This window comes from Camarhynchus parvulus, chromosome 11, assembly GCF_901933205.1.
Source record: "Camarhynchus parvulus chromosome 11, STF_HiC, whole genome shotgun sequence".
NCBI lineage: Eukaryota > Metazoa > Chordata > Aves > Passeriformes > Thraupidae > Camarhynchus > Camarhynchus parvulus.
In genome coordinates, this window is record NC_044581.1 from 2,297,465 (window position 1) to 2,321,787 (window position 24,323).

Sequence of the window (24,323 nt, forward strand, 5' to 3'; positions counted from 1 at the left end):
TTTGGTGTTCAAACCAGTTTGGGAAGAGAAGGACGGAGCTGGGCGGGGGCGCGCTGGGAGCCGAGGGTGGAGCGGGGGGGGGGTTCAGACGCGCATGTAACACTCAGAGGGGCGCGCTCCCGTGAGAAGCGCGCTCCCGCTGGGAGGAAGCGCGTGCCCGCGGAGGCGCGCCCGTGCGTGCCTGGAGCCGGCAAAGGCTCCCCCCGATCCACCCCGTCCCCTCCTTTCTCCACCCCGCCTCGGCTGATCGTTTGCTTAAAGCAAATTAAGCCGGGCCCTCGTTACTATGGTGCAGCCAGGATCTCCAGCCTCCCTCGCGCTCCCGTAATAGCATTTATTAGCCCTATTTGCCTGCAAGCATGTCTTCCCGGATCTGCTAATGCATCGGCGGAGAGGGGATGGGGGAGATCCTATCGGGCGGCTCATTACAGCCCCCGACGCCCGGCGAGGGGGGATTTAGGGGCTCGGAGGGGATTTGTGGGGGAGCAGCCGGGGTTGGGGCAGGCGGCTTTGCTCGCCTGCCTTTTGTGAAGCAGCAGGCAGCTCCCGGCAGGCAGGAAAGTTGGGTTATTTATTGTTTTATTTCCTAATTTTCCCTCCTGAAGCGACCGAGGGTGGGGGGCTTGCCTTCCTATTTTTATTTTACATTTACCTCTCTCTTCCCCCCTCCCTCCCCGCCCCGCTCCGCCCGCCGCATCGGCAGCTGTTTGAAAACAGAAAAAGGCAAGAAGGAAAGAAAAAAAAAAATTAAAATTATTCCGTCTGTAGGCGAGGAGGAGGAGGAGCGGGGGGGGGGGATGAAGGGGAGGGAGATGCTCCCCGGGGCGCCCTGGGGGTTCGCCCCCTCCCCCGAAAGCGCCGGGGCCAAAGGCTGGAGCCCGGGGGACGCGGGCGGTGGGCGGAGGGTGCTGGGGGCGAGCAGCTGCCGGCCGCCCTCCTGCCCGCTCCCCGTCATTAGGGGAGACAAATCTGCTGTCAAGGAGCCAGATTTCCAATTTACCGATAATGATTCTTGCATGAAAATTGATCGAGGGGCAAGCCTGCCGCCTCTCGCCCGCCCGCCTTGGCGCAGCCCGCGGAGAACGGGGCTTTCCGGCCGCACGCTCGCACGCACGGACGGACGGACGGACGGACACCGGCTCGCGACCCCCGCCTGGGTCACCCCGCCCCACGGCTCCATCCCCCTTCCCCAGCGTGGGGGGGAACCCCAGTGCACTGCTCAGGGGGTGCGTTCCCCGCCGCCGAGGGTCCCGCCGCCTCTTCATCCTCCTCCTCCTCCTCCTCGTCGTCGCTGGCTTTTTGTGTGCCTGCGGTTGGCAGCTGGGGGCTCGGCGGCAGGAAAACCCCCGGGAAGGCGTCACGCGTGGCAGCCAGGCTCCTGCCCTGGCCCCGCCGGTGACAGCCGCCACCGCCACCCTCCGCCGGCGCCCTGGGCTCGCTGCTATTTCAATTTTTATTTTTCCTCCTCCCCCACGCACTTGATTCCCCCCGCTCCTCCTCCTCCTCCTCCTCCTCCTCCTCCTTCTCCTCCTCCCCGCTCCACCGTATTTTTTCGCCTCTGGTTTATTTTTCCAACCCCCTCCGTGTGGCTTGGTGCTAATTTTTGGGGTTTTTTTCTTTTTTTTTTTTTTTTTTTTTTTTTTTTTTTTTTTTTATTGCTTCCTGACACATCCTCCTCACGTTGGCTCTTTTATTTTTATTTTTAAATTTTTTTTTTCTTCCTGGCTGCAATGGAACTGTAACATAAATCATGTTTGGGTTGAAACCACCTCTCTATTACTTACCAGGTAAGGCACCGAGCGATGCTGCTGCCAGCCCTCTGCACTCCCTCTCCCCCCACTCTGGGGTCTCCCCCAGGGTCCCCCCCAACCCGGGGACTCCCCTTTGTCCGCCCCAGCCAGCGGCAGCCAAGGGCGATTTGGGGGTGAACTTACTTTCTTCCAGCACCTTATAAGAGGTTTTGGGGTCGGGGGACGCGGGGAGAGGGGGGAGCAGAGACCCCTGGCATGGCACTGCAGTGTTTTGGGGTGCTGGGATCCCCCTCTCTTCTCCTGCTGCCACTCCCTCCCCCTGAGGGTTTCTCCCTCTCCCCGAGGAGCCGGGGGCGTTCTGGCCAGGGTGGGATTGGGGAGAAATGTGGGATGTGCTGTGTTTTGGGGTGCCAGCGTCGTCGCTGCCAGGGCACGGGGATTTGGGGCACTAAAGTTTGCTGTGCCACCCCAGCCGGCAGGTCCGGCTCCTTCGGCTGCCAGCACGGGAGGGGGATCCCCCCGGGGGGGTTTGGGGAGCACCAGTGGGGTTGGGGTGCGAGCCTGGGGGTTACTCAGTGGTGTGTGCTCAGGGTGAGTGTTTTGGGGGGGCTTTGGGGTGCTTGAGGGTGGGAGCTGGAGGTGCTCTGGGGGTGCAGGCTCAGGGTGTGTGTTTGGGGTGCGCTCTGGGGGTTTGGCACGCTCGGGCTGTGAGCTCAGGCTGTGATCTCGGGGTGCTCCCGGGGTTCACGCTCGGGGTGCAGCCTCCGGATGCAGCCTGGGGCTGGGAGCCCCGGCCGTGAACTCGGGGCGCTTTCGGGGCGCGGGCTCAGGGCTCTCTCCCCGAGCTGGGGAGCGGTGGCAGGGCCCTGTCGGGGCTCGGTGCCCACGCGTGGCCGTTCCCCCGCGGATGCCTGTTTGTTTCAGGAAATGGCTTTGGCATGTGGCCGCTCTTACCGGAGCCAGCGGCTCTCCCGGCGCGCCTGCGCCGGAGCACGAAGCCGAGCCGGGAAGGGCGGCCGAGGGGCACCGGGGTCCAACTGGGGGTCCCCTCGCTCTGGGAGGGGTTGTGCTGTGACATCCTCTGCCAGCGCTGTGCCACGGCGGGGACATGGGTGACCTGCTTTCCTCTGGCACCCTGAGTGTTCCCACCCTGCTCCGACCCTGCGCCCTCCTCCGTGCCGGCTGTGGGGGTCCCGCTCCCCGTGTTCCCCCCAAACACCATCACCTCGCCTGCTCCTCGCTCTTCTCCACTGCCTGCAGCAGCTCTGGGCGATTCCTGCCCGGCCTCAGAGCCGTCCTTTGCGGTGGGGACTCTCCGAGGGCTGCAGGTGCAGGGAGACGTGTTTGGGGTTGGCTTTTTCCCCTTAAATTCCATATTTAGCACGCGCCGGTCGAGCCGGGGTTCCCGGCGGCAGCTCCTGTTGCGTGAAACTTCTGGTTTTGCCGTTGTGGCTGATGCACTAATTCCTGCGCCCTGGAAAACCCTGCTCCGGCCGGCTCCCCAGCCGCCTGGGAGGAGGGGGAATAATAAAACCGGAGGAGAAAAGCAAGACGGAGAGGAACATGGAAGTGTCAGGCTGCGAGGTTTAAAGCAATTAGGGGGAGCGGTGCTGGAGGCGCTGGCACGCAGCGGGATCGCTGGCGGCAGCTGCCGGGCGTTGGGAGATGCCGGTGGGCCAGGTCGGGCGGGAGCAGATGGAGACGGGAGCCTTCCCCCCGCCCTGGGCTCGCGGGGCTTTCAGCAGCGCCGGGCTGGTGGCGGTGACTCAGCGGCGCGAGTCCTGCTGGGGACTGTCACCGCCTCAGGGACTGCCTGCCCGTGGCCCGTGTCACACGCTCCTCCTCGGTGGCTTGTTCCTGGCCCGGGATCCAGCCGGATCCTCTGTGTCCCCTCTGGTCACCAATGCTGCTGTCCCCTCTTGTCACTGATGCTCCTGTTCCCTGTATCCCTCTGATCACTGATGCTTCTGTCCCTCTCGTCACCACCGCTGCTGTCCCCTTTTATCCCTCTGGTCACCTCCCCAATGCTCCTGTCACCTCTGTCTCTCTGGTCACTGATGCTTCTGTGCCCTTTTATCCCTGTGGTCACCGATGCCTCTGTCCCCTGTACGCCTCTGGTCATGAGGCTGGATTCGTGCCACAGGGCTCAGCCGGCTGCCAGGGGACACTGGGCACTGTGGGGACCTGCCACCAGGCATCACTGAGAGCCAGGGCAAAGGGAAGGGACCCCATTCCCTGCTGGTCCATATGGGAGCCATGCTCAGGCTCATCTTTCTGGGATAACGTGGGTGCAGTTGTCACCCTGTGGCCGTGTCAGTGTCCCTCAGGGACACCACCCTCCTCTGGGGACACAGAGCATCCCCGGAGGGCCCGGCTGTTTGCTCCAGCAGGCACAAGGGTGGCACCTGGCTACACACAGCTTTTTGGGGGCTCCCCCTTGCTGTGAGTGTCCCCAAATCCGGCAATCCCCCAGGTGGCCCTGGGGCTCCCCGGCGGGCGCCTGGCGTGCCGGGGAGGATGGCGGTGGGTGCCGGCAGCGGATGCTGCTGACTCAGGACCTTCCCAAATGCTTCCTATTTTTATGCCGGGGCCGGGAATATTTAGCCCCTGGATCAAAGCAGATGGAAGGGGCTGGGTGATGCCGCGTAAACACCCGCTCGGCTCGGCGGGTGCCGCTGCCGCGAGCTGTGAGTCACCGGCGGCTCTCGGCAGCCCTGGGCGGGCACAGCCGCCCCCAGGCTGCCTTTGGGGTGCTCGGGGCTCAGCCCCACTCTTGGCGTCCCCCCAGCTGGGTCTGGGGTTTGGGGATGCCCTTCCTCATCCTCGCCGGGTGTGGGGTCGAGGGGTGCACGAGGAGGGGTTGGTGGGGTGCTGGGGGGAGCTGGGTGATGCCCAAGCCGTGTTGGGGTGCCGGGAAGTCCTCCTGCCTTCCTCCCTTGCCCACCCCACCATCTTCCTCCTCCTCCTCCTCCTCTCGCCAGTCCTAAATTCGGTCGCCATGGCAACCATGTCAACCACTTTCCAGCTTCCCCGTGATGGTTTGAGGAGGGGAGGGGGGGAAGAGGGAAGCCAGGGGAAGGGGGGGACTGGGGGCATTGCTCGGAGCTCAAGGAGGGGGACACTTCCCAGATGGTTTTTTCCTGCTGGATCTTGTCTGGCAAGTGAGGCCATTGCCAGCCCAGCCTGTGCCAAGGGGTCAGGGAGTCCTGGCCTGGGGAGGGGGCTCCATCAGCTCTGAGTGGGTGGGTGGGCACCCTGAAAATCTGGTGCCTTTCTGCAGCCCTCCTGCTCATGCCATGGCCCTGCAGGCACCCGGGATATCAGCAGCCACACAGCCAGGAGGGGGGTGAATTATTCCCAGACACCCCCTTTTTCCTTCCTTCTTCCTTTCTCACCGCCCTCCCCTCTGTAATCTCTTTATTCCCAGGCTAAACCCGGTTCCTGATGGTTTTACAGGCAGATTTCTCAGTAGCTATATAGGACAGGGTGCAAAGCTGTGTCTGGGTGGGTGGGTGGGTAACGCCAGCATTGGCATCACCCCACGGCGTGTGGGCACCCGTCTGCCCCCCAGGAACGGCTGTGCCAGCACAGAGCTGCTGGGGGAGAGGTGGAATCACCCCAGGAGGAATTTGCCTGGCGATTTGGGGCACCCCTGCCACAGCCCCCTCCCTCCTGGCACCGCCGCACCCCAATCCCCGCGTGTGCAGCGGGCGCTCGCTCACCTCCAAACCTCCAAAGGCACCGCGGGGGTTTCGAGGGGGAGCAGGTGCTGCCTTTCTCCCCGGCGTGTCCCCCCCTCCTCCCTCGCCTTGGCACCGGCTGTCAGCACCTGCCGGGATGCTCCTTGGCACGGCACCGCGGCACGTGCGCGGGCACCGCCGGCGGCAGCCGCGCTCGAGGCACCGGCGCTGGCAGCCGGTGGGGTGGGGGGAGAGCGGGGCCAGCCCTGCCCCGAGCCTGGCAGCAGGAGCATCCCCTCCCTCTTAATTTTATGACTGATTTTTAACTTTTATTTCCCAAACGCCGACTTAATTAAACCCAGGCGCCTCTCGCCGCGAGCCCGACGTGGGGGATTTATGACTCCAAACATCGACCCCCGCCGAAAAAAACCCCTCTGACAGATTCTTCTCCTGGAGTCAGAGTGGGGGTGACACTCCAAACACCCCCCTTCATCCCTTGCAAGATGCTCTGAGGGGGAAAAGACGGCTGTGCTTCAGCATCCCCAAGCTTCCTCCTTCCCCCCTTCTTTTAATAATAATGCTTTAAAGATGTTTGACATCTGTAACAAACAGCTGGCATCCTGTTATGGAAGAATGTCCTTTTATTTCCAAGCAGGTTGAACTGTCATTAATAGTATAATTAGGTGATTATCGGCGTACAGCAGAAAACTGCTTAATTGCACAGCCAGCTTTCCGAGGATCCCAGCTCCTTTATTGCTGGATTTGTTTTAGCCGCCTGAATATTTTCTCACTGTTTTGCTGGGTTCGGTTGTTGGTTGGTTTTGTTGTTTTTTTGTTGGGTTTTTTTTTTGTTGGGTTTTTTTTTGTTGGGTTTTTTTTTTCCACGTTGATGATTATTATTTTTTAATGCGTGTGACAGCTGGGGGAATGTGGCAGCACTGGGGGGACACACACACGACAGCTCTGGCACTTGTCCCCATGTGTCCCCCCCCCTTCCACGTCCCCAGGGGGTTTAGTTTTAACCCCGTGCGTGCTGGAGTTGGGCAAAAGGGGTTAGAGGTGGCGTTTTGCTGGGTGCAGCACCCATGGTTGGGAGCTGAGAGTTATTTGAGGCAATAAAGGAGATGTCTTTGTTGGGCAGCAGAGCCGTGGCACCTGCTTGGAGGGCACCCATCACCCTGGGCATCCTTCACCCACCCTCACCCTGCCCTCCCTGCTGGGACCCTCCTTTTGGAGCTCCGTGTCACACAGGCGCGGTTCCCTGCTCTGCCGCCGTGCTGTGGCTCCGTGGCCATCCCCAGCCTCATCCCTGTGCCCGGGATGTGTGGCTTTGGGGGGCACAGCAGCTTTTTTGGCGCCTGCCAGACAATAGCGCTTTGTATCTCCCCCCGGTGCCGCCAAACACACTTGTTAGCGCCGCAGCTTTGTGCTGTAAATTTCCATGGAGTAATTACGTCTTAATTTATGATAATCCCGGGCGGGCGGTGGAGGGGGGCAAGCGCCAGTCAAGTTTGGAAGTTTGGGGTCCCCCGTGGCTCCTGCTGCCCGTGAACTTCTCCATCCCGGTGGGTGGGGAGAAGAGCATCCCTGAGCAGGGAACGGGGCTGTTCCCGGGGCCAACAGTGAGTGAGGACACCCGGATTTGGGATTTGGTGTCAGTTTGTAGGATCAGAGCCATGTGTCCCATCCCAGCGGCCATCCAGGAGCTCGGCATCACGCCGGGGTCATCCTGGGCTGAGTGTCCCGTCCTGTGTGTGTGTCCCCAGTGCTGGCTCCCCCAGCAGGGAGGGAATCTCTGGCTTCCCCCAGCCCCTGGCACGGCTCCGGCGTGGGGCCGGACCTTTCCCCCTTGCCGGCGCTGAATGGCTCATCCCGCCTTTGTCTGGAGGGCTTATTACAGCAAAATAGAGGCTCTTTTCCCTCAGCCTTCCCAGCGGGCAAATTAGATGCTTTGGCAATTTGCGAGGAGGGAGGAGGAGGATGGGGAGGGGAGGAAGGCTCTCATCACCCCCAGGGTGACTACAATGCCAGGCAGGGCGCTGGCATCTCCGGCACTGGTGTGGGAAAGGGAGAGAGGGGCTCCCAGCGTCCCCTCCAAAGCCACCACGCTGGGAATCCCATGGGATTTGGGGAGCTTCCCTGCACAGGGAGGTGTGCCTGGTGTCACTGAGCATTCCTGCAGAGCTGGGAGGCTGCTGGCATCCTGGCATCCCACTGCCCTGGCCAGTGGGGCCTGTGGGCACCCTGTGCCCTGCTCCAGGGTGGGATTTATCCCCGGAGAGCGCTGAGAGCCGCGGGCTGTGCCTGCTGCACCTGCAGCCGGGTCCCCGTTGGGAGGCAGCGTGCACCCACTGACATTTGCCAAGCGTAAAAATTCAATTAATTCCAGCAGGCAGATTAAATATAAGTGAATTTTAATAATTTGCTCAAAAGGCTGAGGATTACTGTAGGCGAAAAGGAAAGATGCTGCTCATGGGGGCACGGGCCGGCCTTCCCAGCACCAGCACGTGGGATCACTGGATTAATCACCCTAAATCCCGGCGTGGGAAGAGAAGAGGGGTCTGCTCCCCTTGCTGGGCTTTTGGCTGATCTTCCTTGCCATGAGGAACGTGCTGGATCTGTCCCACCAGTGCTGGCGGCGTGTCCCCATCCCCAGCAGAGTGGCTCCAGGGACGTCTCTGCTCCTTCAAACCTTCCTCCTTTTTTTGTGGGGCTCCATGAAAAGGGAAATACCCATCAAGGCAGCCCTGGTGACCCTGCAGGTGCTCCCAGGCTTGGAGAAACCCAAGGTCTTCCCAAGACCTCCACAACACCTCATAGCTCAGACGTGGGGCACCGATCGGGAGCAGATGGTATTGGGAAAATGAAAATCCACACAGCAAATTCTCTGTTTGCCAAGGATAATTTCTTATCCCAAGGTAAAACCTTTCACTCTGGCCCGTGCTGCACCACCAGAAACTGCTGGGGGACCCCGGGGGTGAAGGGGGGACCCCCATCCTGCCTGGGCTCCCCCATGCTGCCCAGACCCCCTGCTCTGCAGCGGGATTGATAGAGATTGCCTGTGACCTTTGCTAGGACACGAGGAATTACCATTAATGCTCCTGTATTTCCGGCCTTTGCGCCATCCATAAATCTCATATCAAGCCGGGCGGGCGGCGTAATCTGCCAGGCAGTGTTATTAATGCTCCTTATTAATGCTCCTTATTAATGCCCCTTATTAGTACTCGTTATTAATACCTGTTATTAGTACCCGTTATTAATTGCCCCTGCTGCCTGGCATGAGCTGCCCCCATGGGTGGGGGCTGCACTGTGGAACCCCTCTCAGCTTTTTGGGGTGCAGCTGGGGTGGATGCTGAGGAGTCCCTGCTGCCAGCAGAGTCACCCACCAGCAGCAGGGCTTCCCTGTGGGCACCCCCCCCATGATGGGGGCAGTTTTTGGCTGTGCTGCAGGGGGGGTGGCACGAGACATCTGCTCACCTTGTCCTGGCACTTCCCAACTGTGTCCTGCAGCCTCTTCCCTTGGCTGAGACCTGGCTTCCCACCCTGCCTGCAGCCCCCTGGCCCTGCCTGCAGCCCCCCTGCCCTGCCCCTGCCCCTCCAGGGCCTGCCCCATGCAAGATCCAGCCTGCGTGAAACTCTAATCTCCAATTTTATTCGCCCGGCTCCAGCCGATTTGCATAATCCACATAATCACCCTGGTTTTAATTGCCTACAACTCTGCAGAAAGATCATGTGGTTAAGTGGTAAATCATAATTAGATAAATAATTGGCTTGGCCGCAGCAAGCTGCTTTGTTATACCTGCCATCTGCTGGGCAAGGGATCCTGCGCCCAAAACAATGCACTGCTGCTGCTGCTGCTGCTGCACGCCTGCGCCAGCCTGGGGGCCTGGGCACATGGGGCACGGGCATGTGGGCATGGGAGGGCAGCCTGGGGGTGCCAGGCATTGCCTGCTCTCGGGCTGTGCCCTGGCTGGTAGCTCTGTGTAAGTTTTGGCAGCACCGTGTGGTGCCTGGCTCTGACCCAGGTGTTGCCCGAGGGCTCTGTGCAATGCCCAGTGCTGCTGTGCAGCGCCCTGTGGCATCTGGCAATGCCCAGTGCCACCTCCAGGAGATGCCCAGCAGCACTGAGGAATGCCCAGTGCCACTGTGCAGTGCTCAGTGGCTCTGGGGAGTGCCCAGTGGCACCATTTAGTGCTGCTGCGCTGTGCTGTGCCTGGCAGCACCAAACAATGCCTGGCAGGGCCATTAGGTGCCCATCAGGGCAGTGCCCAGCTCTCTGTCAGACCATACCCAGCATCCCAGTGCAATTCCCAAATCTCCTCCAGGCAATTCCCAGCATCCCAGTGCAATTCCCAAATCTCTCTCAAGCAATTCCCAGCATCCCAGTGCAGTGCCCAGTGTCTGCAGGCAATTCCCAGCATCCCAGTGCAATTCCCAAATCTCCTCCAGGCAATTCCCAGCATCCCAGTGCAGTGCCCAGTCTCTCCCAGACAATTCCCAGCATCCCAGTGCAATTCCCAAATCTCTCTCAAGCAATTCCCAGCATCCCAGTGCAGTGCCCAGTCTCTCCCAGACAATTCCCAGCATCCCAGTGCAATGCCCTGTCTCTCCCAGACAATTCCCAGCATCCCAGTGCAGTGCCCAGTCTCTCCCAGGCGATTCCCAGCATCCCAGTGCAGTGCCCAGTCTCTCCCAGACAATTCCCAGCATCCCAGTGCAGTGCCCAGTGTCTCCGGGCAATGCCTGGCAGCCCCATGGAGTGCCCAGCACCCCACCAAGCCACTGAAAAGCCCCAGAAGACACCAGGGTGAAGGGGTGAGGGCTGTACCCCGCTCCCCACAAAGCAGAGGGACCCTCAGCAGGCAGCTGGCACTTGGATTTGGGCATCAGGAGCCAGGAGGAGCTGCCAGCCCAACCCTGAAGCTGCAGAGGGGAGTTCAGGGCCCAGCAGCACCCTTGGGGCACAGGGGCTTGATTTTCCAAGCTCCCAGCTTCAAAACAGGGCAGAAAGTTGCTTTAAAGTAAATTTTCCCCTGGCTCGATCTCCTGAGGGCTGAAAAGGCTCCCAGGGCTGCTTGGCTGGGCACGGCAGAGTTGGGAAGGGAGGGAAAGCACCCGGCCTCGCTCCATCCCCAGCGCTGCGCCCTCCAAACGAGCTCTTATTAGTTTGCTTGTTGTCGTTTGCCGGATCAATGGTCCATGGAGGAGTGATCGATGGAGGCCCAGCCTCCAGGATAGCAGTGCTGGATGCCAGGCTCCACGGGGAGCCCCGATCCCACCCAAGGTGCTCCTCACCACGGGGAACCCATCCAAGGGGATCGGGGCGTTCCCAGGACGGGCCCTGGGTTCCACCTAAAATTGGGCAGAGGCTGTGACTGTATCTCTGTGCCTGGGGACACTTGGGGACACCAAGCCCGGCCACCTCCCGTGCTGGGAAGGGGGGAGGGAGGGCAGGAGCACGGGCTGGGATCGATCAATTAATTAATTAATGGAGCATGTTGGAGGTGCGGGCGGCGGCAGAGCTGCTTTAATGAGGGGTGGAAAACGTGCAGGGCATCGCCGGGAGGGAGGGGAGCTGGTCCCCTCTGCCTGTCCCCTCCGCCCGAGGGGGTGACAGGGTGTGTGACAGGGCCACCACAGCACGCGCTGGGCCTGGCCCCCTGCCCTCCATGCTGGGGCTGTGCCCGCTGCCTTCAGGCGGAGAGGGAAGCGGGGCTGACAATGCGAGGCCATTAGCATCGACAATCCATGCGGAGCAGCTGTTCCTGCTCCGAGCGTGCAGCTGGATGCGGCTCCGGAGAGGGAGCACGGGCGCTGAGAGAGGGGGGAAAGGCTCGGGGGGGACCTCAGCACCCCAAATCCCTCGGGGAACCAGCAGCAGTCGGCGTGGCAGAGCCTTCCAGAGGGTTTGGCCGAGTGGGCTCCGTCCCAGCTGCGGGGTGGGTGCGGATCCATCCCCGGGGAGGAGGAGGAGGATGCAGGATGCTCGCCTCTCCCCACTCCCCACTCCCTCGGCTTCCCGCCGCACTGGGTTTTTTTCCGCTCCATTTGCCAGGGGCTGGAGCTGCTGCCTGATCGTATTTGGTAATAAATTATTAGTTCCAGCACTTGGGAAGCCCGGCAGCTCAAAATAGCTGCTGTAAGAGCGGGCGGCTGGTGCAGGTCGAGTTCAATGGCAATCTGCTCCCAAGGGCACTCCACGCTCATTAGAGGCCTTTCAAGGTGCTGGGAAGGGGGCAATCGGGAGCCGAGGTGCTAAACCTGCCCATTTCCCCTTTCCCGACAGCCCTACCCCGTGCCCAGGGATTTCAGGGTGCTGGGAGCCCGTCCCTGCCCCTCGCGGCCCGCTCCTGCCTGCCCGCAGCGGCTGCCAAGGGCTTTTATTTGTCTCCAGCCCCACCAGGCAGCCAGACTGGTTCTGCTCTCGCTGCCGGAGGAGGCTCCCGCTGCCAAAAAACCCGCCAGCATCATCAGGAGCAGATGGAGAGAACATGGCACGCTCCCAGCTCCCGGCTCCCAGCCCTGAGCCGGGGATGCGGGGGCTCGGGGGGGGCTCCAGGAGTCGGGGCTGGGGGGTCCTGTGCCCCCGGAGGTGCCAGCCCTGCGGTGGGTGCCGTGTGTGGCACTGCGGGGAGCGTGGCAGTGACCCTGCCATCCCTCCTCCTCCTCCTCCTCCTCCTCCTCCTCCTCCTCCTCTGGCTGCTCCGCGGGCACGTAGCCAGCGGGCACCGGGAATGCCAGACACTCCCTGTGCTGCTGTGCCCGGGCACATGCTGGGGGAGGGACGGGCACAGGGTGACACACCGCCAGCTCCTCAACCTCCCCCTGTGGCCTCCGCGGGGCACCCAGGTGTCCCCAAGCCCCCTGCCTTGGTGCGTGGGGGGTTCAGGCATCGCTTTCCCAGGGAGGGGTGCATGGGAGTGCCAGCCCTGTACCCGCACAGGGCTGGGGACAGTGCAGGGACAGCCTGTCCCGTTTTGGGGTTTCTCTCCCCGCCCTGCTGAGGCAACCGCTGCCATGACCCCGGGCTGCTCCCGGCACCAAACTTGACCTGTTTTTCCGCACGGATCTGCTTGCTGAGAGGAGCAGCCGGGGAGGGGCAGAGCCGGGGGGGCCCCACCTCACCGTGGGGTGTCACGGCGTCCCCAGCCACCCGCAGGGGTGAGTGGCACCCACACCGTGCTGGCAGCGGGACGCCGGAGGGATGGGGGGATGCAGCCCCATCTCCCATCCCATCCCATCTCATCTCCCATCTCCCATCCCTGTGTGAATGCTCCCGCCCAGCCAGCTCGCCGTGCCTCAGTTTCCCCAGCTGGCAGCTGTCCCGCAGAGCAGCCCAGGGACGCCCGGACAGACGGACGCCAGCGCCGGCGGGGCACGGCGGGTGAGCGGCGCTGCTCGGGCCCCAGCCGGGGCGGAGGCGCCGATTTTATCACCGGCAGGGAGCGGCAGAACTGGTTTGGAGCGCGGCTGGGGCAGCGGCTCAGCTCAGCCCGGGGGCAGGAGAGCTCCCCGCACGCTGCCCCGGCCACTCGGCCGCTCCCGGCTGCCCTGAACTCGCCCAGCAAATCCCACTGGGATCAGGAGTTGGCCGGGAGGCGTTTGGGGATCAGCTGAGCATCACACGGGTGATGCCCTGCCGCCAGCCCCGTGCCCCTGTGCCAGCCTGCTGATCCCTGCTGATGGCTGGAAAAGTATCTCCAGACCTGGGCTGGGGCTGGAAGTGGGGGTTATGGTGGGGAGGAACTGGGGGGCACTGGGAAGTGTTTGGGGCTGTGCCTGGAGGCTGTGGGGCAGTGCCTGGGTATGCGGGATGGTGCCAAGGGGATGCAGGATTGTGCCTGGGAGATGTGTACCAGTGCCTGGGAGATGTGTGCCAGTGCCTGGGAGATGTGGGGCAGTGCCTTGGGGGCTGCAGGGCTGTGCCAAGGGGATGCCAGGCAGTGCCTGGGGATGCAGGATTGTGCCTGGGAGATGTGGGGCAGTGCCTGGGGATGCAGGATTGTGCCTGGGAGATGTGGGGCAGTGCCTTGGGGGCTGCAGGGCTGTGCCAAGGGGATGCCAGGCAGTGCCTGGGGATGCAGGATTGTGCCTGGGGGATGTGGGGCAGTGCCTGGGGGTGCAGGGCTGTGCCAAGGGGATGCCAGGCAGTGCCTGGGGAATGTGGGGCAGTGCTCAGGAGGTGCAGGGGAGCTGCAGGCTGTGCCCGGAGTGCCGTGTCCCCTTTGGATGGTGCGTGGGCGCCTGGTGCTGCAGGCAGATCCCGGTGCCCTGCTCTGGAGGGGGCACCGAGCCCCCAGCCGGGGCTGGAGCAGAGCCCGGGGGTGCCGGGGCCGGGCTGGCGTGGCGGGTTGGCTTCCCAGCTGTTCTGGTAATGAATTTACATGAGCCCGAGCGTGTCGACAAGGCGGCAGTCAATGGCTGAGAGCAGCGGAGTTAATAAATGCTTGTATAATGAGGGCAGAGGGGAGCGCGCCGCCGCGCCGGCCGCCTCTCCTGGGGCCGGGGGGCAAAGATTAATCAACGCTGAGTGCCCCCCGTGCCCCCCCGGCTCCCGAGGCGCCCCCTGCCCTCCGTGCCCATCCTGGAGCTGCCGCGGGATGCTCCGGGGATGCTCCATCCACCCACCGTCTGCAGTGGATGGATGCTCCAGGTGTTCAATGCCTGCAGGCCCGCTGGGATTTGGGGGCTGCCCCACGACCCCCCCATCCTCCTTCCCACCTGGGAGCAGGGCTAATTTTAGGCTGGTGTTAATGAAGCTGCGGGGCGAAGTCTATTTTAAGGGCCCTGACATCAGCAGTTGCTGTTTTGGGAGGTGGAGAGCCCTGGAGCAATTGGTGTGACAGCTGGGGGGGCTCGGGGAGGGGCTGCACCCTCCTGCTCAGCACCTGAGCCTCACTTTTGGGGTCACTGTGCCCTTTAGGACCTCGGTGCTTTGGGGGGCAGTGGTGGGGATTTGGGGATGCAATATTGGGGTATTGGGGGGTGTAGTGCTGGGGATCGAGGGATGGAATATTGGGGTACTGGGGGGTGCAGTGCTGGGGATTTAGGGATGCAGTATTGGGGTTTTGAGGGGTGCAGTGGTGGGGATTTAAGGGTACAGTTCTGAGGATTTAGGGATGTGTTATTGGGGATTTGAGGGTGCAGTGCGGAATACCAGGGATGAAATATTGTTAATCCTAGGATGCAGCAGTGGGAATTTGGGGGTTCAGCGCTGGGAATCCAGGGATGCAATATTGGGGATTTAGGGGTGCAAATGATGGGGATTTGAGCGTGCAGTGCCTGGGATTTGGGGTGCAATATTGAGGATTTAGGGGTGCAAATGATGGGGATTTGAGCATGCAGTGCCTGGGATTTGGGGTGCAATATTGAGGATTTAGGGGTGCAGTGGTGGGGATTTGAGTGTGCAGTGGCTGGATATGGGGGTGCAATATTGAGGATTTAGGGGTGCAGTGGTGGGGATTTGAGCGTGCAGTGCCTGGATTTAGGGGTGCAGTAGTGGCAATAAGGGGTGCAGCAGTGGTGCTTTGGGTTTTGGCAGCACCATGCGAGTCAGGGGACTGCGCCTCTCCCCACCACCTGCATCAGGATGCTGAAGTCCCCCAAAACACCCTGCAGAGCTCAGCTGAGCCCTCCTGCTCCATTATCCTGGGGACTGTGGGGTGCTGGGACACGCTTCCCCCCATTGCCTGAACTCGGGGTGCATTGTGGGGTGGGATGGTAAATTAGTGGAAAGGTGTTGATGTTCCCATCTCCTGGGGAAAACTGAGGCTCCCATCTCCACGTGTCTAACCTGTTCTCTCTGGTTGGCAGGCATGAGCCATGAGCGGAAGTCGCCGTCGCTAGGAATGCTCTCCACGGCCACCCGCACCACGGCCACCGTGAGCCCCCTGACCCCGTCGCCCCTGAACGGCTCCATCGTCCCCAATGGCAGCCCCGCCGCCAGCAGCACTTTGTCCGTCCAGGCAGCACCTTCCTCCAGCTTCGCCGCCGCCCTGCGCAAGCTCGCCAAGCAGGCCGAGGAGCCCAGAGGTGGGGACAAGGACAGGGACAGGGACAGGGCGGTGACAAACGCTGGTGCCTCTCCCAGGAGCTGGAGTTGGTGTTTTCTTGGCCATTCACCCACTGATGCCTTTTGCTGGCATTGTGTCTCGAGGGACAGTTTGGGAATTCAGTTCATCCGGAGTGATCTGAGTGCTGTATCGCCCTGGGAGAGCACAGCATGGCAGGGACCAGCCCTGTGCCCTCCCACCACGCTGCTCTTTCCAGAGGTTCCCCAAATTTGCTAATTCCCCAGCCAAATTTCCCGACTGAACAGCCCCAGGGGTGCCCAGCCCTTGTCACCCACATTCTTCAGTTCGTCCGGAGTGATCCGAGTGCTGTACGGCTCACTGTGCCCTGGGAGAGCCCAGCATGGCAGGGACCAGCCCTGTGCCCTCCCACCACACTGCTTTCCCCCCAAATTTGCTAATTCCCCAGCCAAATTTCCCGACTGAACAGCCCCAGGGGTGGGTGCCCAGCCCTTGTCACCCACATCCTCCATCACACCCTCCTCTCTCTGTCTGGATGTGGGGTGCTGGGTGTGAGCTGCTTCTGGAGCACCCCGAGGTTCCCCCTGCCACATGGAGCGTGTCCCATGGGAATTGCCAGGGCTCCCACAGCCAGATGGAGAGGCAGCCAGTCCCCAGGCTGGGAAGTGTTTCAGGAGACTGCTGGTATCACCAGTTTGGGATGAAACAGTCTTTATCTCTGCTGTTTGCACTGGTGGGTGCTCCCACTGCCTGGGCACTTTGATCCCTGGGAAAGACACCCAACCCCTTTGCAAGATGTTTTTTGCACCCAACCCCTTTGCAAGATGTTTTTTGCAAAGTCTTTTTGGGAAGACCCTATTTAAAAGGCCCCTTTGGCACAATCCTTTTCCCAGGACCCCTTTTGCAGGGCTCTTTTTGGAGAGTCCCTTTTGGAAGCACCATCTACAAGACCCTCCTTGCAGCCCAAAAGTCTCTGGCACAGCCATGACCTGAAGCATCAGCTGCTCCCAAGGAAATGTGTGGGGATTCCAGGTCCTTGTAACTCTGAGGGAACCAAGTCTTGGTGGTGCTTCATCCTCACTGGAAGCTCCTGGTTTTTCCCAGCTGCTTCCTCTGGAACCCATCTGCTTCCTTTGGAGCGACTGATTGAGTTTGGGGAATTCTTTTGCTTTTTTTTCCCCCTCGCACCCCACAGCTTGTGCCCTCCCTGTGCTGCTCAGCCCATCCCAAGGGACATCAGCAGGTTTGGGCATGGATTTTGTGGCACTGGAGAGAAGCGGCCACATTCCCTTTGGATTTCCCCTTAACACCTGCATGGTTTGTTTGCAAAAACCCCTCCCTTGCCCATTTGGGTGCCTCATCCCAGAGGTTTTTGATCCGTGTGGGTTTGGGTGTGTGTTGGGAAGGGGTTTTTTTTCTCCTTGCTGTGGTTTTTAGCACCAGGAAACGAATTGCTTTTCCCTGAAATCCTCACCCACTTCCCACAAGAGGAGATGCTCCCTCCACTCCCCTTCCCAGCTCGGGAGATGCTCTGCTGTGGCAGATGCTGGATCCATGCAGGATCACTGGTTTTATTCCAGCTTGATGGGCTCACAGGTGTGCTGGCACATCCCTGGGGATCCCCTGCTGCTCCACAGCATCCCAAACTGTCAAAGCTCATCCTGACCGACCCCTTCCCAGCAGAGCCCCACAAAGCCACCGCCTGCCCGGGGGCTGCTGCCTCTTGTCCTGCCCGGGGCTGTCCTCAGGGTGGGTTTTATTCCACCCCTCCCTCCCTTCTCTGTTCCCAGCTCTCCGTCAGGGTCTCAGCTGTTAATTACATTTGCCTGTCAGCCCGGGCTGCTAATCTGCTATCGCCGAGCTGGGGAAGCGGGAGGTCAGAAAACAAAGGTGACACCATCACACTGTGCCTCTTGTCATCTCCAATCCAGATTAGTTTCATTGACTAACTCCTGGCTGAATACCACCAGTTAATTATAACGATCACAAACCCTCCCGTTTAAAGCCACACAGCGAGAATTAAGGTTCTGAAGTAAGACTTTAGCTTCATTAATTGCCGGGCTCATTGTGATGGTATTGATTGTTAACGCTATCGCGTGGTGAGTAATGGCTTCCCAGCTCAGAGGGGATTAGGCTGCTAATTGTTGTTGGCCTTGCGCTGACAAGATAGACTTCAGTGGGTGTCAAATCGGCCTCCTTTGTCGGGGACAGCCTTTCTCCTTCCCCCAGCCTCGCTGCTCTTCAAATGAAAGCGATTCGGAGCGACTCGGGAATCGTTCAGTTCATCAGGGAGGGCGGCGGGATGCTCCTCCTGGCCTCTGCTCTGCTGAGCATCCTTCCCACAGAGCGTCCTTCTGCAGCATCCTTCCCACCCCGCGGCCCTCCTGCTGTCCGGGGATGCTCCTGCTTCCCCCGGCATTCCCAGCCCCTGGCTCCCTCCCGGGGTTGTGTGGCCTGAGGACAGGCAAGGGGATGAGGTGGGGTGTAATGTGAGCAGCTGCTGGCACACTCCTGCCATGCCCACAGGCGCGCTTGGGAGTGGCCTTGCACACTGGGAAGGTGAGGAGACATCCTGCACACTCAGGGGACACCCTGCACACTCAGGACACATCCTGCACACTCAGGAGACACCCTGCACACTCAGGAGACACCCTGCACACTCAGGGGACACCCTGCACACTCAGCAGACACTCTGCACACTCAGAACACACCCTGCACACTCAGGACACACTCTGCACACTCAGGACACACCCTGCACACTCAGCAGACACTCTGCACACTCAGAACACACCCTGCACACTCAGGGGACACCCTGCACACTCAGCAGACACTCTGCACACTCAGAACACACCCTGCACACTCAGGACACACTCTGCACACTCAGGACACACCCTGCACATTCAGGGGACACCCTGCACACTCAGCAGACACTCTGCACACTCAGAACACACCCTGCACACTCAGAACACACCCTGCACACTCAGGACACACCCTGCACACTCAGCAGACACTCTGCACACTCAGAACACACCCTGCACACTCAGGGGACACCCTGCACACTCAGGACACACTCTGCACACTGAGGAATGGGGAGTGTTCTGTGGAGCAGACACCAGGCTCCCTGTGCCCTGCTTAATGTGGAATTTGTATTTCTCTGCTTTTCCTGTTCTCCACTTCCACTCCATTTCTGTTTTCCCTTTGGAAATATGGCCAGCATCCCTGGGGTGGGGATAACTTAAAGTACAGATGTGTTATGCAAATGAAACCAAAGCCTTGCCCAAGGGTTTCAGGAGTCACTCCTTCATCCCCGAGGCCCTGGCCTGTCCCTGACAGCTCCTGCAGCTGCATTAAGGAGTCTCTGGGTCTGCCTTGGGAAGGTGTGGCAGTCTGGGGCTGGCATCACATCGGTGTCACTTGTGCCAAGGGGCTCTGTGGGACTGGGGGGTTTGGCAGTCCCTGTTAGGTGGGAGCAAGAGGCTGCCCCGTCCCACCTTTGGCAGCACTGGGAACTTCTGGGATGGGAGGATTGGGGACCTCCTCCAGTTTGGGAGTCTGGCAGGACACTGAACACCCTGAGTGCATCCCAGTGCCCCAGCCCTACTCCCTGCAGTGAGAGTAGGGTTGCAATGCAGCTCCATCCACTCAGCCTCTGGGTTCTCTCTTGGTGTCCCCAAGGGTCTTGGTGTCATTGGTTCTCTCTTCTTTTTGCTAGGACTTGCCCTTGTGGTCTTTGTGCCTCTTTCTCTCTCTCAGAGATGGGATTTTGGGGTCCACATCCAAGCCCAGTGTCTCATTTGATCATCCTGAAAGCTGAAACATTGCCAACTGAACATCCCAGCCCTGATGGGTTCCAAGTGTCCGCAGATCCTCCAGCTCCTTCAGAGGGTGGCTCCATCCAGTTACCTCCCTTTCTCCTAACTTATTTCAATCTCTGCTTGAATTCCAGGCTCCTCACTGAGCAGCGAGTCGTCCCCAGTGTCCTCTCCAGCCACCAACCACAGCTCCCCTGCCAGCACCCCCAAACGTGGCCCCATGGGCCCCATCATTGTCCCCCCGGGGGGGCACAGCGTGCCCAGCACGCCGCCCGTCGTCACCATCGCCCCCACCAAGACGGTCAACGGGGTCTGGAGGAGCGAGGGCAGACAGGTATGGCTGGGTTTGGGGGCTGCCCAGCCCCCCTGAAGGATGGAGGGTATGGGATATCGTGTATGTGCTGCCCACATTTGGTCCCTTCCCCTCCCTGCTGTGTCCCCGAGCTGGCGCCGTGCTGACAGCGTGTCCCCCGTTGTTGTCACCGGGGCTGCCATCCGGAGGGGAGGGCAAGGAAGGAGGAGGAGGAGGACGAGGAGGGAGGGAGAGGGGGAGAGCAGCTAATTAAGAAGCATCGTTAGTGGTTCTCCTCTCCTCTGCATGCTACAAGCAGATTCCCGGGGGGATTATGCCACTTGGAAAGACTAATTAAACCACCAAGAGAGGCGAGGGTAGGGGATGAGAAACGCCGGGGGCGAGAGGGGGAGAGATAAATGGAACCGGGATCCCTGGGAGCTCAGAGGGGTGTGTGGGGTGTCAGGGTGCTCCCCAGCCCTCTGTCCCCCCCGGTGTGGGGGTTAATCCAGTGTGGGGATGTCTGGCAGAGTGTGGCACCGCACGATGGGGGACACCTCACCCTTTGTGGTGACCTTGGGGCTGGCCCTGGAGGGATGAGATGGGGTGGGATGGGGTGGGATGGGATGGGGTGGGATGGGGTGGGATGGGATGGGATGGGATGGGATGGGATGGGATGGGATGGGGAGGGATGCACGGGGGTGGGGGATGCTGTGGGTACCACCATCCTCCTCCTCCTCAGCTGCTGAATGGAGAAGGTGCAATGAAAAATAATAATAATTTTTAAACCAAAACTTGTCTTGCTGGTGGGGTCGCCCCACTAATTGTCAGATCCTGTGGGGTCGCTTGTCACCCCAAGTTGTTCCCCCTTGCTGGGGGTCCCTCCCCAGCTGGAGGGGGTGACCTTCGTGCTGACACCAGGGCTGGAGGCTGATGGAAAGCAGCTGAGGCCCTGTGGGAGGGTGCTGCTGCAGGGGGATTGTGGGCTGACCCCTGGGTTATGGCCCTTATCAAAGGCCGGCTGGATTTCCCCCGGCCGTGTCACTCCTCCCCGGGTGATTAATAGCTCAGGAGAACAAAGCAGCCATAAATCTCCAGGCAGGTAATGGGTGTCTTGCCCTCAGCTCTGCCCCGGCTTCAGCACCTCCTTTCCCACTGGGGCCCCCCGGTGCAGCCTCCCAGACCCTCCCACCCCTCCAGCAGCCCTTCCAAAGCCTGGATGCAGGAGATGCCCTAGTGGATGAATCCTTCCCTGGGTGCTGGTGCCAGCCAGGGCACGCTGGGGACCTCCTGAGGGTGTTGGGGTGGGGACAGTGATTCCCCATCCCCTGCTGTCCCTAATGCCCATCTTGGCCTTGCAGCAGGAAGCAGGGTCACGAGGCAGCAGCAGCAGCGCCGGCCGCGAGCGCCTCATCTCGGAGCCCCCCCTGACCCAGGAGAAGGCAGGGGGTCCTGCTGTCCCCTCCCACCTCCTGGGGACACCCTACTCCTTCGGGCTGCCCCCCAGCTCCGTGGTGCAGGACTCCCGCTTCCCTCCTCTCAAGTGAGTCTGCTCGGGATGGATGGGAGCGGTTTGCAGGGCGAGGGTGTCCCCTGCGAGCTCTGCTCCCACCTGGGCGAGGGAGGTGACATCTCCCCGGGGGGACAGGGAGGGATGGTGACCGTCTCCTTGCCCCCCAGCCTGCAGCGGCCCGTGCACCACGTGGTGCCTCCCAGCGCCGTGACCGAGGATTACCTGCGGAGCTTCCGTCCCTACCACACGGCCGAGGACCTCCGCATGTCCTCCCTGCCACCCCTCGGCCTCGACCCCGCCACTGCCGCCGCCTACTACCACCCCAGCTACCTGACACACCACCCCTTCCCTCATCCTGCCTTCAGGTGGGCACCTCCCAGCCTTGGGAGATACCTCTGCATGAGCTGAGCTTTGGGGTATTGGGAGGTGGGAGCGCTGAGGGCGTTTTGGGGCTCCCCATCCCTTTCTCCCAGCAGAAGGCAGTGGTTTCTAGGTGGGTTTGGGGCACCGCCAAGTCCTTAGAGTTTTAAGCATTGGTGCTCGTAGTTCTCGGGCAGATGCTTTAGTAGGGGTAAGCATCAAGATTTAGGGCCAGGCATAGTGGGGTATCTAATCCCAGTTTGGGCCCTGGCTTTCGTGGAGTTCCATTAATCGTTGTTCTAAGATCTTCTTTGATGGGGAGGCCATATTGGCCCATCTGGCTCCTGGGAGGGGAACTGGGGGGTTCTTTGCCTGTCTGAGCATCCCTGTCTCCCCAGGATGGATGAGTCATACTGCCTGTCAGCACTGAGATCCCCCTTCTACCCGCTGCCAGCGCCGGGCTCGCTGCCCCCCCTGCACCCCTCGGCCATGCACCTGCACCTCTCGGGGGTCCGGTACCCCCCCGAGCTCTCCCACTCCTCCCTGTCCGCCCTGCAGTCCGAGCGCATCTCCAGCCTCGCCGCCGAGAGGTACGGGATGGTGAGGGCATGATGGGGAGCTCCAGAGGATGGGGATGGATGGGGATGATGGGGAGCTCCAGAGGATGGGGATGGATGGGGATGATGGGGAGCTCCAGAGGATGCTGATGGTGGGGGGATGATGGGGAGCTCCAGAGGATGGGGATGATGGGGAGCTCCAGAGGATGCTGATGGTGGGGGGATGATGGGGAGCTCCAGAGGATGGGGATGATGGGGAGCTCCAGAGGATGCTGATGGTGGGGGGATGATGGGGAGCTCCAGAGGATGGGGATGATGGGGAGCTCCAGAGGATGCTGATGGTGGGGGGATGATGGGCAGCTCCAAAGGATGCTGACAGAGGACGAGGGGTGAGCTCCAAAGGATGCTGACAGTGGGGGGATGGATGGGGAGCTCCAAAGAATACTGACAGAGGACCGGGGGTGGTTTTGGGGTGCTCTAGGAATGCTGGCAGATGACTTAGGGATTTGGGAGTGCTGCAGAGGGTGCTGGCAGGTGCGCAGGAATTGTTTGGGGATGCTCTGGAGGTCCAAGGGTGTCCCAGGGGATGCTGACAGGCATCCAGGGTTGATTTTAGGGGGGTGCTCCAAGGGGGATGTCTGGGGTTGGTGCTTTTGTTTTTGGTTTCTCTCTGCAGGCTCCAGATGGACGAGGAGCTGCGGCAGAGGGAGCGGGAGCGGGAGAAGGAGCGGGAGCGAGAAGCCGACCGGGAGCGGGAGAAGGAGCGGGAACGGGAGCGGGAGCGCGAGAAGGAGCTGGAGCGGGAGCGGGAAAAGGAGCGGGAGCGGGAGCTGGAGAGGCAGCGGGAGCGTGCCCGGGAGAAGGAGCTGAGCATGGTGAAAGCCATGGAGGGGCCCTTCCTCCCCGTGGCCGAGCTGCACGGGCTGCGGGGGCACCCGGCCGAGGAACGGGGCAAGCCGGTGGAGCCGCTGGCGCCCAGCAGAGCAGGTAATGCCCGCCTTCCAGAGCTTGCCTTGCTCCCCTCTCCCCTCCAGATGGCAAAGCTGAGGGGGTCGGTGGCCCCGGGAGGTGGCTGGGGACGGGGATGGGCTGTCCTGGCTGCCAGATTGCTTTGCCAGGAGCCCAGCTGCGGCAGCAGTGCCTGTGCCATCTGACTCGGGCCAGGCTGGCACCGTGCCCAGTGCATGCCCGGCAGCTGGGCTGGCAGCGAGGGGGCAGCCCCCTGAGCTGAGCTCTGACCAGAGGCTGCCCCACACCTCCATGTCCCTGCTCACCCCAAAATCCCCCCCTCTTTTCCACACCCTGACTCTCCATCACCCCTTTTCCACCGCAGACAAGCTCAAGGACTCGGTGCTGCCCACGCCGAAGCCCATCCAGCACCCTCTGCACCCTCCACCGGGCTCCCACCACCCCGTGCCCAGCCTCATCCCCAACCACAGCGTGTTCCCCCTGCCCGGGAGCAGCGCGGCCACGGCGCTGCTCATCCAGCGCACCAACGAGGAGGAGAAGTGGCTGGCCCGGCAGCGCCGGCTGCGCCAGGAGAAGGAGGATCGGCAGTCCCAGGTCTCGGAGTTCCGGCAGCAAGTGCTGGAGCAGCACCTGGACATAGGGCGTGCCCCCAGCCAGGCTGAGCCCGAGCACCGGCCCGAGCACCCCAGGTAGGGATGGGATGCTGCCAGCCCTGCTCCAGGGATGGAGCTTTCCCCCCAAACTGAGCTGTGTTTTCCTGTGTCACTGCTGTCCTTGCTGGAATATCTGTATCTTAGCTGGAGAGGGACTTTGGACAAGGGAAAGGAGTGATAGGACAGAGGGAATGACTTTGTATAGAAAGAGGGCAGGGTTATATGGGATATTGGGAAGATATTCTTCCCTGTGATGGTGGGGCAGCCCTGGCAAAAGGTACCCAGAGAAGCTGTGGCTGCCTCATCCCTGAAAGTGTCCAAGGCCAGGTTGGATGGGGCTTTGAGCAATCTGGTCTTGTGGAAGGTGTCCCTGTCCATGGCAGGGGCTGGAATAGGATGGTCTTTAAGGTCCCTTTGCCCCACACCATTCCATGATGCCATGATACGATGATTTATAAGCTTTCCCCCCAACCTGTGGCTGTGCCCACCCCGTTACCCACCTCTGCCTCCCATCAGGCATCCACCACCCCTCAGCCGTGCCCCTCACACATCCCATGAGCCGGAGCGACGATGCCTGGCTGGTGCCAGCGGGTTCCTGCCACGCGGTGCCAGCCAGGCCGGCTGTGCTGGCAGCACCAGGCGTTCCTGGTGCCCGACATCTGCGCGGCGGCAGGCGCCGAGCCCGGGAGGTGGCCCGGGGCCAGC

The 24,323-nt window shown here is 61.3% G+C and overlaps 1 protein-coding gene across 2 annotated transcripts in view; it reads left to right on the top strand.

The window, feature by feature from the left end:
- The window catches only part of GSE1 (Gse1 coiled-coil protein), a 99,712-nt gene that overhangs the window by 68,573 nt on the left and 6,816 nt on the right, over positions 1 to 24,323 (top strand). For both annotated transcript variants that reach the window (XM_030955723.1, XM_030955722.1), the window contains exons 3-9: positions 15,245 to 15,463; positions 19,409 to 19,608; positions 20,928 to 21,109; positions 21,247 to 21,444; positions 21,838 to 22,029; positions 22,673 to 22,983; positions 23,330 to 23,654. In XM_030955723.1, the coding sequence (XP_030811583.1) occupies positions 15,245 to 15,463; positions 19,409 to 19,608; positions 20,928 to 21,109; positions 21,247 to 21,444; positions 21,838 to 22,029; positions 22,673 to 22,983; positions 23,330 to 23,654 (1,627 nt within the window). The remainder of the gene's footprint in view (positions 1 to 15,244; positions 15,464 to 19,408; positions 19,609 to 20,927; positions 21,110 to 21,246; positions 21,445 to 21,837; positions 22,030 to 22,672; positions 22,984 to 23,329; positions 23,655 to 24,323) is intronic.